Raw genomic sequence first — 15,650 nt, forward strand, 5'->3', positions numbered from 1 at the left:
TGAATACAGTGATAGGTCAGATATGCTTTCAAGAGAATACTAATTCAGATGTTCCTCTAAGAGAACACTAAATCAGATGTTCCTCTTAGACAGCACTTAATCAGATTTCCTCTGAGATAACTCTAATTCAGATGTTCCTCTGAGACAACACTAATTCAGATGTTCCTTTGAGAGAACACTTATTCAGATGTTCTTCTGAGACAGCACTTAATCAGATGTTCCTCTGAGAGAACTCTAATTCAGATGTTCCTCTGAGACAACACTAATTCAGATGTTCCTTTGAGAGAACACTTATTCAGATGTTCCTCTGAGACAACACTTATTCAGATGTTCATCTGAGAGAACTGTAATTCAGATGTACCTTTGAAAGAACACTTATTCAGATGTACCTTTGTGAGAACACTAATTCAGATGTTCCTCTGAGACAACACTAAATCAGATGTTCCTCTGATACAACACTAATTCAGATGTTCCTCTGGGAGAACACTAATTCAGATGTTCCTCTGAGAGAACACTAATTCAGATGTTCCTCTGAGAGAACACTTATTCAGATGTTCTTCTGAGACAACACTAATTCAGATGTTCCTCTGAGATAACACTAATTCAGATGTTCCTCTGAGACAACACTAATTCAGATGTTCCTCTGAGAGAACACTTATTCAGATGTTCCTCTGAGACAACACTAATTCAGATGTTCCTCTGAGAGAACACTAATTCAGATGTTCCTCTGAGACAACACTAATTCAGATGTTCCTCTGAGACAACACTAATTCAGATGTTCCTCTGAGATAACTCTTATTCAGATGCACCATAGCTGGAACTCTATTTCAATAGTATTGCAGTGTTTTTTTCATCTATTCCAATGGTACAACTGGTTCCAATAATCCCCCTACAGTTATATCTCATACACATGCCAAACGACCAGATCATGTAAGACACTAATAAATTATGATTTTGCATTTGACAACCCTATGTTTGTCAAAGACGGCTGTCAATTTCAGTGTATGGAACTTGCGTCATCTACCATTGATTTGTGCCTGTTGGTCGGCGCGATGTTTCTCAGACCAACCATGGGAACCACTTGTTATTGTTTGTTTTGCTTGGAAGGCATGTATGCTTGTATTGAGTAAGTACTCTTGCCACATCGCTGTACAAGCCGGAGTTCACCCAGTCTGCAGCGTTCACAGTGCAGGTGTATTTAAGGCAGCAGCAGTAGGTACAAACTGACCTGAAATAACACCTCTGAAATCAATGGTATGATTTATTAATTATGGCTTAGTTCTGGAAGAACGTTAAATACGCTGACAATTGACAATGGCTTCCAGGCGGTTCACGCTCTACTGGCTACTGGGTGGCATGATGTATTGATGCATGAAGTGAGGATTGTTATGGTCTTCTTAACCTTTGACCCGAAAGTGTGCAGGTATTGACCAATGGGTTGCTGTTAGGAGCACTGACTGTCCTCTTCCCACACCTACATAAAGATATTGTTGTTGATAATCTTGTTGGGCTGATAATTCTATATACTGATTGGTTGATGAAAATAAAAATAATCGATTTCTGATAGTTTTACTTAAGAGTTAACGTATGGAGGTAGAAATTCTGTGCATACTGTGTAGTAAGTGAGTGAGTTTGGTTTAATTCCAGGGATATCACGTCGTATCAGCTTTGGATCAAAAGCCTGAAGTAGTTTACCACTTTGTGAAGCCCACGAGCACAGGCTTGGTGCTGACAAACAAAAAATATAATCTGGGCAAATTGGGTTTGAAACCTACACTCATGGGTTCCTGGTGTGCCCAAGGGATATAACTCTTTACAGCAAATTGCAGAACATTAGACAACTGGGCCATCCATGCCCCCACATAGTGTAAATCTGTTACGCTAATAAGATTATACGCAAAGTCTACATACCCATTTTTACATTTATGCCTCCATAAATACACAAAATTGTAAACAACTATACAAAATCATGATCAGTGTCGGGGGCACGGGTGGCCCAGTCGTCTAAGGTGCCGCGATTCGCTGTGCAGAGTTGCGTCCCTTCGGCACACCAGAAACCTATGATTGTGGGTTTGAATCACGGTTCGCCCCGATTATGTTTCTAGGTTTGTCAGCACCATACCCGTGCTCGTGGGTTTCACCGAAGTGGTAAACGTCTGAAACCTGCATCACTTCGTGCTTACCTCCCACATTAAGCTTACACGCCGTGATATGACTGGAACACTGTTAAAAGCGGCGTTAAACCCAACTCAGCCACCATGATCAGTGTCCATTTTTCTGGGTGGGGGTGGGTATGGAAACATGCTCACAGTGAAATCTTCCTCTTTTGTTGTTTGTTGTTTTACGCGACACTCTACAATATTTCAACTACCTGCATATAATGTCAGCCTATGTCAACCCTGGACCAGACAAACCAGTGATTGATATACTAACAACATCCCACACAATAGGGGTGCGATGACCTGCAATCAACCAAGTCACCTAGCTGACCACCTGATACGTTAGTCACTTCTTGTGTATGACGATCATAGGTTGATTGGAATCCGTTCTGTCGTGGAATGTCCACGAATCAGCATCTTAATATAACACCCATGTTGGAATGAAGTAATTTCCAACTTGACTCTTAAACAAGAGCTCCAAGTTTATCTGATATCTCTTTCATTGTGGCCACCAATATTCAACCTTGAAGTGAATTGTTTAGATATCTTTTGATTTACTATAACTTCTGGCAAACTTTGGACACATTCTTTTGTAAAACAAGTCAAAACTAAATCGCGGGACCTAAACTGTGAAACTATTGTCGTTGCATCTGACACTTATTTCAATTCCCATGTTTGCCAAGAGCCCATACAGGGAAGGCAAACTGTAACTGGAGCTACTGTATCGTACTGTAATCACAAGGTTCATACCTTTTGAAAGGCCTTGATTTTTTTGTGTCAACATTGAAAAACTTTCATATTATCCATATTTCGATTCTGGAGCATAACTTGAAAACTGTGAAAGATGTTTCATCCAAACCTGGTTCGTGTATTGACCAGGGGATGAAGTGGCGCCTTTTGCTATTGCGGGCCGGGGGATTTGTCGTTTACTGATGACCCTTGTTTAATGTTGCACATATATCCCAAAAAGTGGGAGGTGCTTTATTTATGCTCATTTGTATACCGTATTCAATGTAATAAGCACCCAAGGCACTCTCAAAAATAGAAAAAGGGGGCTCTTATTAGAATATAGTTTTGGTAAGAAAAAAAGATAGAGTTGAAAGATTGTTAATGTTGTGGTTTATGCTGACAGCCCAATATGATACAACAACAAAATGTCTGTGCGTATTATACACGACAGATATATTTTCCAGAATTTATATGTCCATGATTAATGGTGCATTTAACACATGAGTGCGTATTATGCAAGAATAAATAAGTCATGTGTACACTGATCAATCGGAAGATGTGCTAATTGGGATTGTTCACTAGCCAATATATTAGCACTGTGGGCGCTTATTAGATCGGGCGCTTATTACGTCAAATACAGTATTTATTTATATACCATCATAAAGCCCTGTAAACAAAATCATAATCGACAGAACAACATCCTTCAGTGACGTGTTTACTTCTTCGGAACAGTACAGGCGTGGGGGTGGTGAATTATGGCTGTATAGACACTGGCTACATGGGGAGAGAATAAAGAAGTGTGACCCCCAGCGCATGTGTAATGCAGAACTTAGCATTCATGCCTAGTTGCCTTAACACTGTACATAAAGACTGTATACAGATTAGCTGATAGCGAACCAACTGTCTTGAAAGGTCATGCGTATTGTACAATAGCTGATACCATGCAACCATATAAATATTTGGATCAATCAAGGCCAGGTTGGTATTGTGGATGGCTTGCACACTACAGCATTACAGAGGGTCCTCGTTCTGAATGTTGACTGAAGGACAAGGTACACTGCTGGGTGAAAGCCTGGGCTTTGATGGAGTTAATACACTTCTTTCAGGATGGCTTGAACATGTTGACTGGTCCCTTTTTACTGTTAGGGTTCATGAGAATCTGTGACATAAACCGATTTATTCTTAGCCACGATAAACATTGAGTTATAGTGGCAGGGCATTTTATACACTGTTTAACTATGAAGTGTACATTATCGTAAGTGTAGTTTGATGTCATTTTATGTGTATAAGAAGTATGGGTTTTCTTTGCTCTTGAGAAATTTTTTGGTGATAGATTTTTGGATAATGGCTTTTTTGAGATGAAGATAAAATCTTTTTAATATATATGTAATGGAGAAACCCTAAGGGGCTCTTTGATTCTACATCGGGAATCAGCAGATTCTAGTGATTTTTCTGGCTCAAATCATGCTGATATACAATTTCTCTGTAACTTTGCATGATGATTTATAGCAGTGTCAGTTTTACTTCTTAAATTGCAAATTCAGAATGTCTTGGAATCTACTGCAACAACAATAGTGTGATGTCATCATAATGGTTTTAAGTCGAGTTCACAGTTTTCCATTACAAGCCCTTGCACTTGTTCTGGTATCTTCTGTTTGGGGTGATAAAACAGCATGAAGTCGGCAGGTGATGTTTTTTATGTGCTATTACACTTTAATGTATATAGATATGAAGCTCCATTCCCAGACTGGGTTGTAGACACTTTAAATGCATTATTCATGATTTGAAAAATCAATTCTATTCAAAGCATACATGTTCTGTAGTATTTGATAAGGCAGTTTGATAAGGCATTCTCGGCTGTCTCAACCTCTTTGTGTGTGGGGCTGTGTGGGTGTGGGTGTGGGTGTGTGGTGTGTGTGGGGCTGTGGTGATGTGGGTGGGTGTGGGTGGGTGTGCTGGGTGTGGGTGGGTGTGCTGGGTGTGGGTGGATGTGCTGGGTGTGGGTGGATGTGGGTATGGGTGGGTGTGGTGGGTGTGGTGGGTGTGGGTGGGTGTTCTGGGTGTGGGTGGGTGTGGGGCTGTGTGGATGTGGGTGGGTGTGGGTGGGTGTGGGGCTGTGTGGATGTGGGTGGGTGTGGGGCTGTGTGGATGTGGGTGGGTGTGGGGCTGTGTGGATGTGGGTGGGTGTGGGTGGGTGTGGGTGGATGTGGGGCTGTGTGGATGTGGGTGGGTGTGGGTGGGTGTGGGTGGGTGGGTGTGGGGCTGTGTGGATGTGGGTGGATGTGGCTGGGTGTGGGTGGGTGTGGGTGGATGTGGGGCTGTGTGGATGTGGGTGGGTGTGGGACTGTGTTGGTGTGGGTGGGTGTGCTGGGTGTGGGTGTAGGTGTGTGTGGGTGGGTGTGGGTGTGCTGGGTGTGGGTGGGTGTGCTGGGTGTGGGGCTGTGTTGGTGTGGGGCTGTGTGGGTGTGGGTGGGTGCGGGGCTGTGTGGGTGTGGGGCTGTGTGGGTGTGGGTGGGTGCGGGGCTGTGTGGGTGTGCTGGGTGTGGGGCTGTGTGGGTATGGGTGGGTGTGCTGGATGTGGGAGGGTGTGGGGCTGGGTGGGTGTGGGTGGGTGTGGTATTCAGTGTCTGAAATAACTGCCTGCCCACCTGCCCATGGCTGGTAACTTTTAGGTCGGGCTGCGTATGGTTTTCTCAATCTGCCCGACTGTTTGGCAGATAATTTTAAGCCAACTTACTTATTCATTTTTTTTATAACTCTTCGTAGATTCTCAAGTAATTGTTAGCATTATTTCAACTGAATGAAGACGCGATTTGTCTCTCTCGTTTTTCAATCTTTCAATATTTTTGGAACAATATTTTCTGGAACTGTCTCACAATGAAACATTTTAAGTCAATAAATTAACAGCTTAGCACCAATCTCAATAACAATTAAGGCATGGCATTTTGTGATGTATCATGTTGTTGAGGAATTGTCCAGTTCTAAATGAATTAACCATGGCAGAACAGCCCGGACATTTGCACTGAATGTCAATACTGTCTCACCTTTTACTGAGTCACCGGTGCACCAGGTCAACCTGGCCATCAGGTGGAGTTACTGAATGCAGCCCTTCACTTAATGTGTGATGACAGTTAGGTAATGTTAACTCGGCAGACAACAGCTAAAGGACACACGTGACGTGCATGTCTGTTAAGTGTTTGTTCCCAGTATCCAGGGGAGGGACGTGGTTGTGGAGGAAAACATTCACCATACAAGATACAAAGACATAGCAAACAGAATACCCAGTTATCATCTGCGTAAATGTTTTGTTTTGACTTCTGAACATATTCATGTGGAGTCATTATTCTCTAATATTTACATGGATAGACTGCTAACAGTTCAATAAATGTGTTTTTATTTTTGGACATTCCTAAACATTTATAGATCTCCATGAAACCTTCTTATAAACCTTCTTATAAATCCTTTTACTTCAACTCTGATTTTCATTGAGATCCTTACTGTCAAAACACATTTTCATAGAAATCCTTATCAATACTGACTGTGATAGATATCCTTATCATCAATACAGTCTGTCATTGTTATCCTTACCATCAATACAGTCTGTCATAGAGATCCTTATCATCAATACAGTCTGTCATAGTTATCCTTATCATCAATACAGTCTGTCATAGAGATCCTTATAATCATCAATACAGTCTGTCATAGAGATCCTTATCATCAATACAGTCTGTCATAGAGATCCTTATCATCAATACAGTCTGTCATAGAGATCCTTATCATCAATACAGTCTGTCATGAAGATCCTTATCATCAATACAGTCTGTCATAGGGGTCCTTATAATCATCAATACAGTCTGTCATAGAGATCCTTATCATCAATACAGTATATCATAGAGATCGTTATCATCAATACAGTATATCATAGAGATCCTTATCATCAATATACTCTGTCATGGAGATCCTTTTCATCAATACAGTATATCATAGAGATCCTTATCATCAATACAGTCTGTCATGGAGATCCTTATATTCTGTATATATTGCCACACATCCTTTGAATATTGTAGTAACCACAGGTTTGCATTTTGTAACCTGTAATTGCAGATATAATTATTTAAATATGCCTACCGACAATGACTGAAAAAAGTACTATTATATGAATATTAGCTTCCGCGGTGATACGGTCATCAAACCAGATGTTTCAGTCAGAGGGGGTTTATTGTGATTTAATAGCCTCTGGCTGACCAATCAGAATCGAGTAATTTCCAAGTTCAATGTTGTATATCGGAATGTTTCATCTGTGTTTCAGTCGGGCCCACACCATCGTTGGCATCACCCTGCTGCAGAAGTTCACCAACGCCGCTGGGGAGGACACCACCAAGTCTGCCGTCATCAACCTGGTCGATCTCGCTGGCAGGTCAGTCTGTGTTCCACATAGTTGGAGGCCATGTATCTCAAAGTGGATGGGTGTCATGCATGGGGTATTGTAATTTAAACAAAAAATGTATCTTGTTTTGGAAAAACTTAAACAGTTTGGTCATTTATTTAAAAAAAAAGATTGTTAGGCGACACTCCCAGAGCTTTCTTGTGTTTCAGGGACACAGAAGCATATTTCAGCCATTTCAGCCAATTAAATATATTTATATCTCACAGTATTCCAGGAACTAATGCCAAAGATTTTAGACCATTAAAAGTATATGTGCATGAGTGGACAAGATGGAACAGCGTGTGACCGGACAGTGACCGATGATGCAAGGGCTTGTGATAACACTGGCCCCTGGGTAATATATGGTACCTAGTGTAGATTTAGAGAAGTGGGCATCGGGTCAAGATGGGGATTATATTGGGACTTTTGGAGTTTAACAAGACCCATGAGATAGCTGGATTTCAAACAAGTATGAATATTTATAGTCAAATTTTACTGAATGTTGATTGGCAGGTTAAGTTTTATGGAATATCCTCGTCTCAAATTGGCCCCATTTTATCAAGCAACCGCAAACATGGCTAAGTATGCCTCTGTTCTCTGTATTAGCTATTACATTCTTGCAGGGAGATCAAAGACAGTGCTGACCCTTCCTATGTCAGGCTAAGCAATGTATTCAACAAACAGGAAATAGTAATTGCTTGCTGCCCAGATTGTTTCTTATGGGGACCATTAGTCCTGCACCATGACCGTTGAATGTATTTATTTGATGGAAAATAAATAATCTAGAAAGGCAACAAAAGTAAGTCTAGCCAGCTCAAGCTAGCTCAATTCTGAAATCAGCATTGGGAATTTTTTTATTTTTAGAGTCAAGAAGGATATTGTGTAATATAAGATTTCAGAGACTAAATGTTAGTCTAGAGGACCATCTGTCAACCAAATTAACGTCATCATTAGAATAGTGTAATTTGGTCTAATTATTTTTGAAAATGTTTAACGTAACACGTTTAATGTCCAAATAACATTTTAAAACCATGTGAACTGATTTTAGTATGTTAAGTTATTGCTGCCACCCAACTGAGGTCCTAAACTGTTACCACCTCTGTTACCGCCTGTACTGACAACTACACCCTCCATCTCATTGAGCAGGTCCCACTCTGATCCATGGCCCCCAAAATAACCATTCTGCAGTCAAATTTTGCAACACAATTTTGATAATTCTGCACATCATTCTGCAGACTTTTAAGCTTATTTTTCATGAATTTTGTATTTTTGCACCTGAATGACTTGTGACAGGCATTTTTATGATAAACTTAAAATTAGCTTATTGAAGTGAATCATCAGGTGAATATGCAAACCTGCACTTTCAATATGCAATAATACATGTTTACACGTTTAAAACCTGCTTGGAATTATATGTTAATATTCTGCAGTGTTTTTGACGAAAATTCTGCAGCAGATAAATGCAAATATTTCACGAAATGTGCAGAAAATGTGACTTTCTGTGAGATAGGTGCAATTCTGCATTGTATGGGTATTTCTGCAAAATATTCCGCGACCACTGATGGAGTGATATTTATGAATACTCCAGGATGTCAGAGGTAGTCCAGAACGTGCATTGTGGGTAAAACTGTCTCATTAATGTATGTTTTCAAATGCCTGTTCTTTAACATAAATTACGAAACTTTTTTAGGAATTTCAATTATTCAACCAGTTGGGTACAATGAATGAAGTTCACTTTGGTAATATGATAGGAATATGGCTAAAAGTGATGTAAAACCTCACATGCTATTAAATTAGCTGAGGTCAAATGCTATAGGTTCCACATACAGTTATGGATACTTAGCTTATATTACTTTAACAACAAATAAAAAAGATAACTATAAAGTGAGTTTGTTAGCAGGTGGAGATACATCCTTATTTCAAAATTATTAGAAAATAAAAAAATATTTAATGTTTCAGCTGGTTAGCTTCCCTTACTTGGCAATACCAGTACTTAGAGCAACAATATTGATTATTTTTAGACCATAGCCTATTAGACCTGTATTTTTGTAACACTCAAGATGCCACAAATGTTTTATTTAAACAAAGTTCTTCTGTTCTTCATGTTATGTTTTCTCTTCCAGCGAGAGGGCAGAGAGCACTGGCGCCACAGGTGACCGACTCAAAGAGGGTGCCGCCATCAACCAGTCTCTGTCATGTCTGGGAAACTGTATTGCTGCTCTTGCAGACAAGAGCTCTGGGAAAAATATAAGAGGTATGATTTGTCTCCAAAGTTGGAATGAGTGAGTGAGTGAGTTGGGTTTAACACCACTTTGTACAGTGTTCCAGTTATATCCCGGCGTGTCAGCTTAATGTGGGAGGAAAGCCCGAAGTGATGCAGGCCTCAGACGTTTACCACTTCGGTAAAACCCACAAGCACGGGTATGATGCTGCCAAACCTAGAAACATAATTGGGGCGAACTGGGATCATAGGTTTCTGGCATGCCCAAGGGACGCAACTTTGCACAGCGAATCTCAGCGCCTTAGACGACAGGGCCACCCGAGCCCCCAAGATGGAATGGAAACTTTAGTGTACAGAGTGACAATAGCACAAGATGTCGAACTGACCAATTTCATATTACATTTAAGTTACGGTTTAGAATATGTTTAACAACACACTGGGGACATTATTCTAACATTAACATAGGTGGATCCAGAGGAGTTGTCAGCGAGTCTGCCCCCCCCCCCCCCCAAATCCCCTATTGAAAACCAAATGTGGTATGTTGTCGGCAGTACAATTATTTAGAAAGGATTTTGATATTTTGGACCCCTCCCTTATTAAAACACTGGAACCACACTTGATTAACATGCCTGTGTAAAAACAGAAAATAGAAATTCTGTCAACCAACTAATTCAGTGATCGAGATGATGTTCAGAGTTATGTCCCCTAGTTGCAAGATCTGCTTGTTGCATTTTACCCTCATGCTGGCCAGGATTACACTGTGCATCACTTAGGTCCTTCTTTTAATGTTTAGTGGACACACCATGTTTAGACTGAATATTGTTCAAAGTGGATTAAAACCCTCACTCACTCTCACACTGCACCCTCAAGGGCAGATAACCCTTACTCACAGGAACATGCATGAGTGAGTGAGTCGTTATACCCTTTTACCCACTTTCAATAATATATGTTTATGTCATGGTGTGTCAACTTAAATGTAAATCAATCCTAAAGTGACTCAGGTTGTAGAGAGTTGGTAACAAATTTGAGAAACACACAAGCAAGGATATGGAGATGACAAACCAGTCTGCAGTCTGCAGCTACCCTATCTGGTGTGTGAGAGATGGGACTTTGAACTGTGAATTATAGTTTCTTTGACAATTCAGCACAATGTGAAGCTATTGCTAGATCAGGATAGAAATATCACAATGAAGATCAGATCTCAGTTCTCGCTACCGCAAAACAAAGATCTGAGGACATTACAGGTCACATCAGATTGACCTTTTGCGAACTTTGACCTACCAATGAAATTACTAACAAGAAGTCTGCAATCAGAAAGTAGCTTTCTTGAGCAATATTGCACTAGTTTCAAACTGGCAACTTCCATTCCAGACTATGCTTTGAAATACATTGATATAAGCCTGTAAATGTTGAATACTCTTGTGTTGACATTTTTATTGTTGCATGATTAGAAAACACATTCCGACTGTCACTTTCCTGATCTGGTATGCAAAGCTCTGATTGGTCGGATCAAAGGTCGTTTTGACGTGACCCATAATGCAATGTCCTCAGATCTTTGTTTTAGCGGTAGTGAGAACTGACAAATGATTTTAAGAGATTAGTGATATCACAACAGTTCTAAGTGTGACAATTCTGGATTGTAACCATACATCATGTTGCTGCTGCAGTTCCCTACAGAGACTCTGTGTTGACGAAGCTGCTGAAGAATGCCTTGGGAGGAAACAGCAAAACCATCATGGTACGTATCTCCAGAACTTGTTACCCTGTTACCCTTGTCTGTCATACAGACCCTGAAACAAATATATAGCCAATAAAGCCTTTGCAAGTCTGTAATATTTGTGCAAGTCTAGATTACTGCAGTGTCAGGTCTGAAAATGAAGAAGGTCTCTTGGCTCCTTTTGATTATATTTTATTACTATAATTTAACTTTTTTGTGTGTGTAAAATATATTCATTTCAGAGACTAGATGTTAGATACTCTGTTAGAGCATTCAACTGATGTTTTAACTCCTATTATACTTGATATATAAATATGTTTTTAGATATCAGTAATATGTGATTATGTAATATCATTTTTTCTTGAAGTAATTTTTTTTAGAAAAAGCAAGGACATTTAATAAATTAGTTTACTGAATTGTCTACCTTGAAAAAATGAACAGTGGTAAAAAAGATCTGAAAAGTATTATGATTTTCATTTCCCCAAATGCAAACCTAAATGTGCATATATGCACCAAATTGTGCATACAGTACTCTAAACTGCAACACTGATGAGACGAATGTTCTGCATTATGGCATGGCAACATGTTTAAATAACTCAAAATCATCTAAAACAATCTAAAATATTTTTTTTATTTTCTGCCCCCACACGCTTGCTGACAAAGATTTATGTACAAGAGTTCTGTAATCCAAGAAAAAACTTTTGTGGTTTAATCATTAATTGAACACTTCAGTAAAGTGTGTAATAAGAAACCAAATTATCAAATATTCTTGTACTGAAATTAAAATGGTATTAAAAGAATGGTTTATCCAGAGTAATAAGCCAAGTAGGCATTTAAATTTCTTTCTATAGTGACAGAAAGGTTTAAGGTTTCAAACCCGATATGAGGACAGATTATATGTTATGTTCATAGCTTGTGATTGTCTATATTCCTCCCTGTCTAGATTGCTGCTGTGAGCCCAGCTGACATCAACTTTGACGAGTCCCTTTCTACTCTCCGATATGGTAAGATGCTTTACTGAATGACTCGTTTTTTAAACGACGAAGTATAAGGACCACATTTTGTCCAAATGATGTACATCATATAAGAAATGGGTAAAGCTTTTAGAAGTCGTTGGGAAAGTCATCAGATGTGTTCACATGAATGAAAAATTGACTTTGTTTATGTCAGAACTCACATGTTTGTGTTGTAGAGGCAAGACTAAAACATGAGACTAAAATGCTGATTTGCATCCTATGAGGAATTGAATTGTTTGATAGGCATATCTTAGAAGTAGACGGATGACAAAGTAGACTATTCATGGATAACAACTTTATTACACTTGATATATACTATTATAAAGAAGTTGTTATCCTTAAATTTTCTACTTTGTCATCTGTCAACTTCTAAGATATGGGGGCGGTCGGGTAGCCTAGTGGTTAAAGCGTTCGCTCGTCACGCCGAAGACCCGGGTTCGATTCCCGACATGGGTACAATGTGTGAAGCCCATTTCTGGTGTCCCCCGCCGTGATATTGCTGGAATATTGCTAAAAGCGGCGTAAAACCATACTCACTCACTCACTCACTCACTCTAAGATATGCCTATCAACAATTCAATTCCTCATAGCATGCAAATCAGCCTTTTGGTCTCATGTTTTAGTCTTGCCTCTCAACCCTTTGAAGAAGTTCAAAATCAATATTTTAAAGTTTTCTGTGATTTAAACAATTGATATTTCCAGTTGGCCAAAGAGGGTCCTTAATTACCCCGTCTCGTCCTTTCCATGTAATTATTAACATGATAATTGTTCTGAGGAATTAATTGTTAAACACCAGTCATTCATACCAGAGTTGTACTTAATTTTGTTCATCCTTGAATGTACTAAAGCATTACGACTCTCCCTAAACATGCATGATAGATGTCATTAGTTTTAGCATCCCTCGAATAGCCTGTCTATGTTAACATGACCTGTGTGTAATTGCCAAAGTAAATTTGTATGAAAATCATGTAAATGGCTATATCTGTATTTAAAAAGCCAACATAAATTATGGTTCCTTGAAAACCATATTCAGTTTCCATCAATCCATTAATACATATATCGTAATTGGGAATATATCTCATATGTGCTGCAGGAAATTTTGATGAATGTATTTGAGTATGGCAAGATGTTAAAGTTTAACTCACTAGAAATGTGTTAACCCTTCTATATGACCCTGTCTGTAGACTAGTCAAGGGTAGTTACAGCATTTGTAAAAGAGAGTGGTCCAAAATAACGAAATCCTCTCACAGATAGTTTTACTGCCTACAGGGTGGGGGGGGGGTGCATTTTTTATCTAACTATATATCCTTCATTCAACTGGGAAATATTTCTTACAAGGTGCCACCTGTGACTTAAGGTTGTGCAATATGCTGTGCAGAGTCCCTTGACTGTGGCAGGATCCACTGGTCATGGGTTTGAATCCCAGATTTTCCCTAACTTTGATACTTGGTTATCACCATATGTATGCTCATGGGTTTCACCAAAGGGATAATGTTTACAACCAGCATCACTAAAGGCTTTCCTGCCTCATCACATGCATTTAAAAGTCACCAACCCCCCCCTTTTTAAATTACGCCGAAGTCCCAGGTATGATTCCCTACATGGGTACAATGTGTGAAGCCCATTTCTGGTGTCCCTAGCTGTGATATTGCAGGAATATTGCTAAAAGTGGCCAAAAACCATACTCATATACAGAAAAAATTATTACATGTACTTATGTATACATAAACAGCTTTGTCTCCATGTATTATTAGCTGACCGAGCCAAGCAGATCAAAACAACTGCATCAGTCAATGAAGACCCGACAGAGAAGCTGATCCGCGAACTGCAGGAGGAGAATGAGAAGCTAAAGGCTGCACTGGCTGGCAATCCCAATGCCTTTGCCAAACTTAGCAGCGGCGGTGATGATGATGACGATGATGATGATGGTCTGACAGAGGAAGGTAGGCATCTTTTCTACGATCATGAAGAAACTTGACAAAGTGGAAACACTGACATCAGTTGAATGTAGTACTGGCTATCTATCATACACTAGCTCTGCTCAAAGAGCAGAAGGCTGATGGTTTGATCCCATGGCCTCGTCATATCAAAAGATGTTTAAGGATGGTGCTTGTTGTTACCCTGCCTGGTGGTTGGCATTAAAGGGGATAAAAGAGGTACTGATCAGTTCAGAAGTAATATTCTGTGTCTGAGTTGTATATCCATGTTAAAAATGAGGCATGGTGTCTCAGTGAGGCATGACCCTCACAAAACCTGTAGACAATACGTACTCAATGCAACACAAGCCCGGCCCATTCAATTATCAGCCAATCAGGAATCAACAGTCCATGAGTAGGCATGGCCTATTTTTGGTGTGTGTGGTATATGAAACAATATTATTTGGTAAGCCAATCAAATGCCATGGAATCACTTGCAATGTAATTATATAATACTGTAATTTGTCTTTCAAATAACAGGCAAAGAAATAAGCAGATTGTATTGATATAGAAGTGTAAGAAAAAAATGTTATTTGATATTTTGGCAAATTATGCAATGTTTCCTTACTTTTTGCCCAGAGAGGAAGAAGGAGTATGAGAGTATAATGGAAGAGAATGCCCGTCAAATGGAAGAGATGAAGAAGAGTTTTGAGGAAAAACTAGCTTCTGCTAGAGAGCAATCTGGGGTAGGTGTGCAGAAGGTAGAACTTGCTAGAGTGACATCTGGAGTAGGTGCACAGAAGGTAGCTTTTGCTGCAGTGGATACAGGAATAGATAGGTGTACAGAAACTAGCACAAGATAGAGAGGAATCTGGTGTACAGTGTACAGAATGCATGACAGAGATCAGTTTGATACATGAGAACTTATACTTGATGGAGAGCAGTCTGGGGTAGGTGTACAGAAACTAGTACTAGCTCAAGAGCACTATGGGGAAGTGTACAGAAACTAGTACTAGTTCAAGAGCAGTATGGGGTAGGTGAACAGAAACTAGTACTAGTTTAAGAGCAGTCTGGGGTAGGTTTACAGAAAATAGTACTAGTTTAAGAGCACTCTGGGGTAGGTTTACAGAAAATAGTACTAGTTCAAGAGCAGTATGGGAGTAATATAATATATTCATTATTTCAGACGGGCCAAGGTAACATAGCTGAAATCATGGAGAAGAAGAAGACAACTCCCCATCTGTCCAACTTGAACCCTGACCCCCAACTGACAGGACACATTGTGGCATTCCTTGACGGCGCAAGGAAAACGATCGGGAAGAAGGACTGCGACTTGATCGTCATGGGTCCAAGGTGAAGACTTTACACAGCAAAATATTTGGATAGATGGATTAAAAATGATCAGTGAAGTACTGCAGTCGGCAGTATTGCAGCTAAACTAAGGCAATCAGCAGCTAATCACTCTG

The 15,650-nt window shown here is 39.8% G+C and overlaps 1 protein-coding gene across 2 annotated transcripts in view; it reads left to right on the forward strand.

Annotated features, from left to right (window-relative positions):
• Positions 1-15,650, forward strand: part of LOC139463945 (kinesin-like protein KIF28P) — a 53,355-nt gene that overhangs the window by 12,335 nt on the left and 25,370 nt on the right. For both annotated transcript variants that reach the window (XM_071245409.1, XM_071245410.1), the window contains exons 6-12: positions 7,198-7,305; positions 9,438-9,568; positions 11,203-11,273; positions 12,196-12,256; positions 14,023-14,211; positions 14,824-14,930; positions 15,371-15,537. In XM_071245409.1, the coding sequence (XP_071101510.1) occupies positions 7,198-7,305; positions 9,438-9,568; positions 11,203-11,273; positions 12,196-12,256; positions 14,023-14,211; positions 14,824-14,930; positions 15,371-15,537 (834 nt within the window). The remainder of the gene's footprint in view (positions 1-7,197; positions 7,306-9,437; positions 9,569-11,202; positions 11,274-12,195; positions 12,257-14,022; positions 14,212-14,823; positions 14,931-15,370; positions 15,538-15,650) is intronic.

The sequence above is a fragment of the Haliotis cracherodii genome, unplaced genomic scaffold (assembly GCF_022045235.1).
Source record: "Haliotis cracherodii isolate W230 unplaced genomic scaffold, xgHalCrac1.p SCAF_16, whole genome shotgun sequence".
NCBI lineage: Eukaryota > Metazoa > Mollusca > Gastropoda > Lepetellida > Haliotidae > Haliotis > Haliotis cracherodii.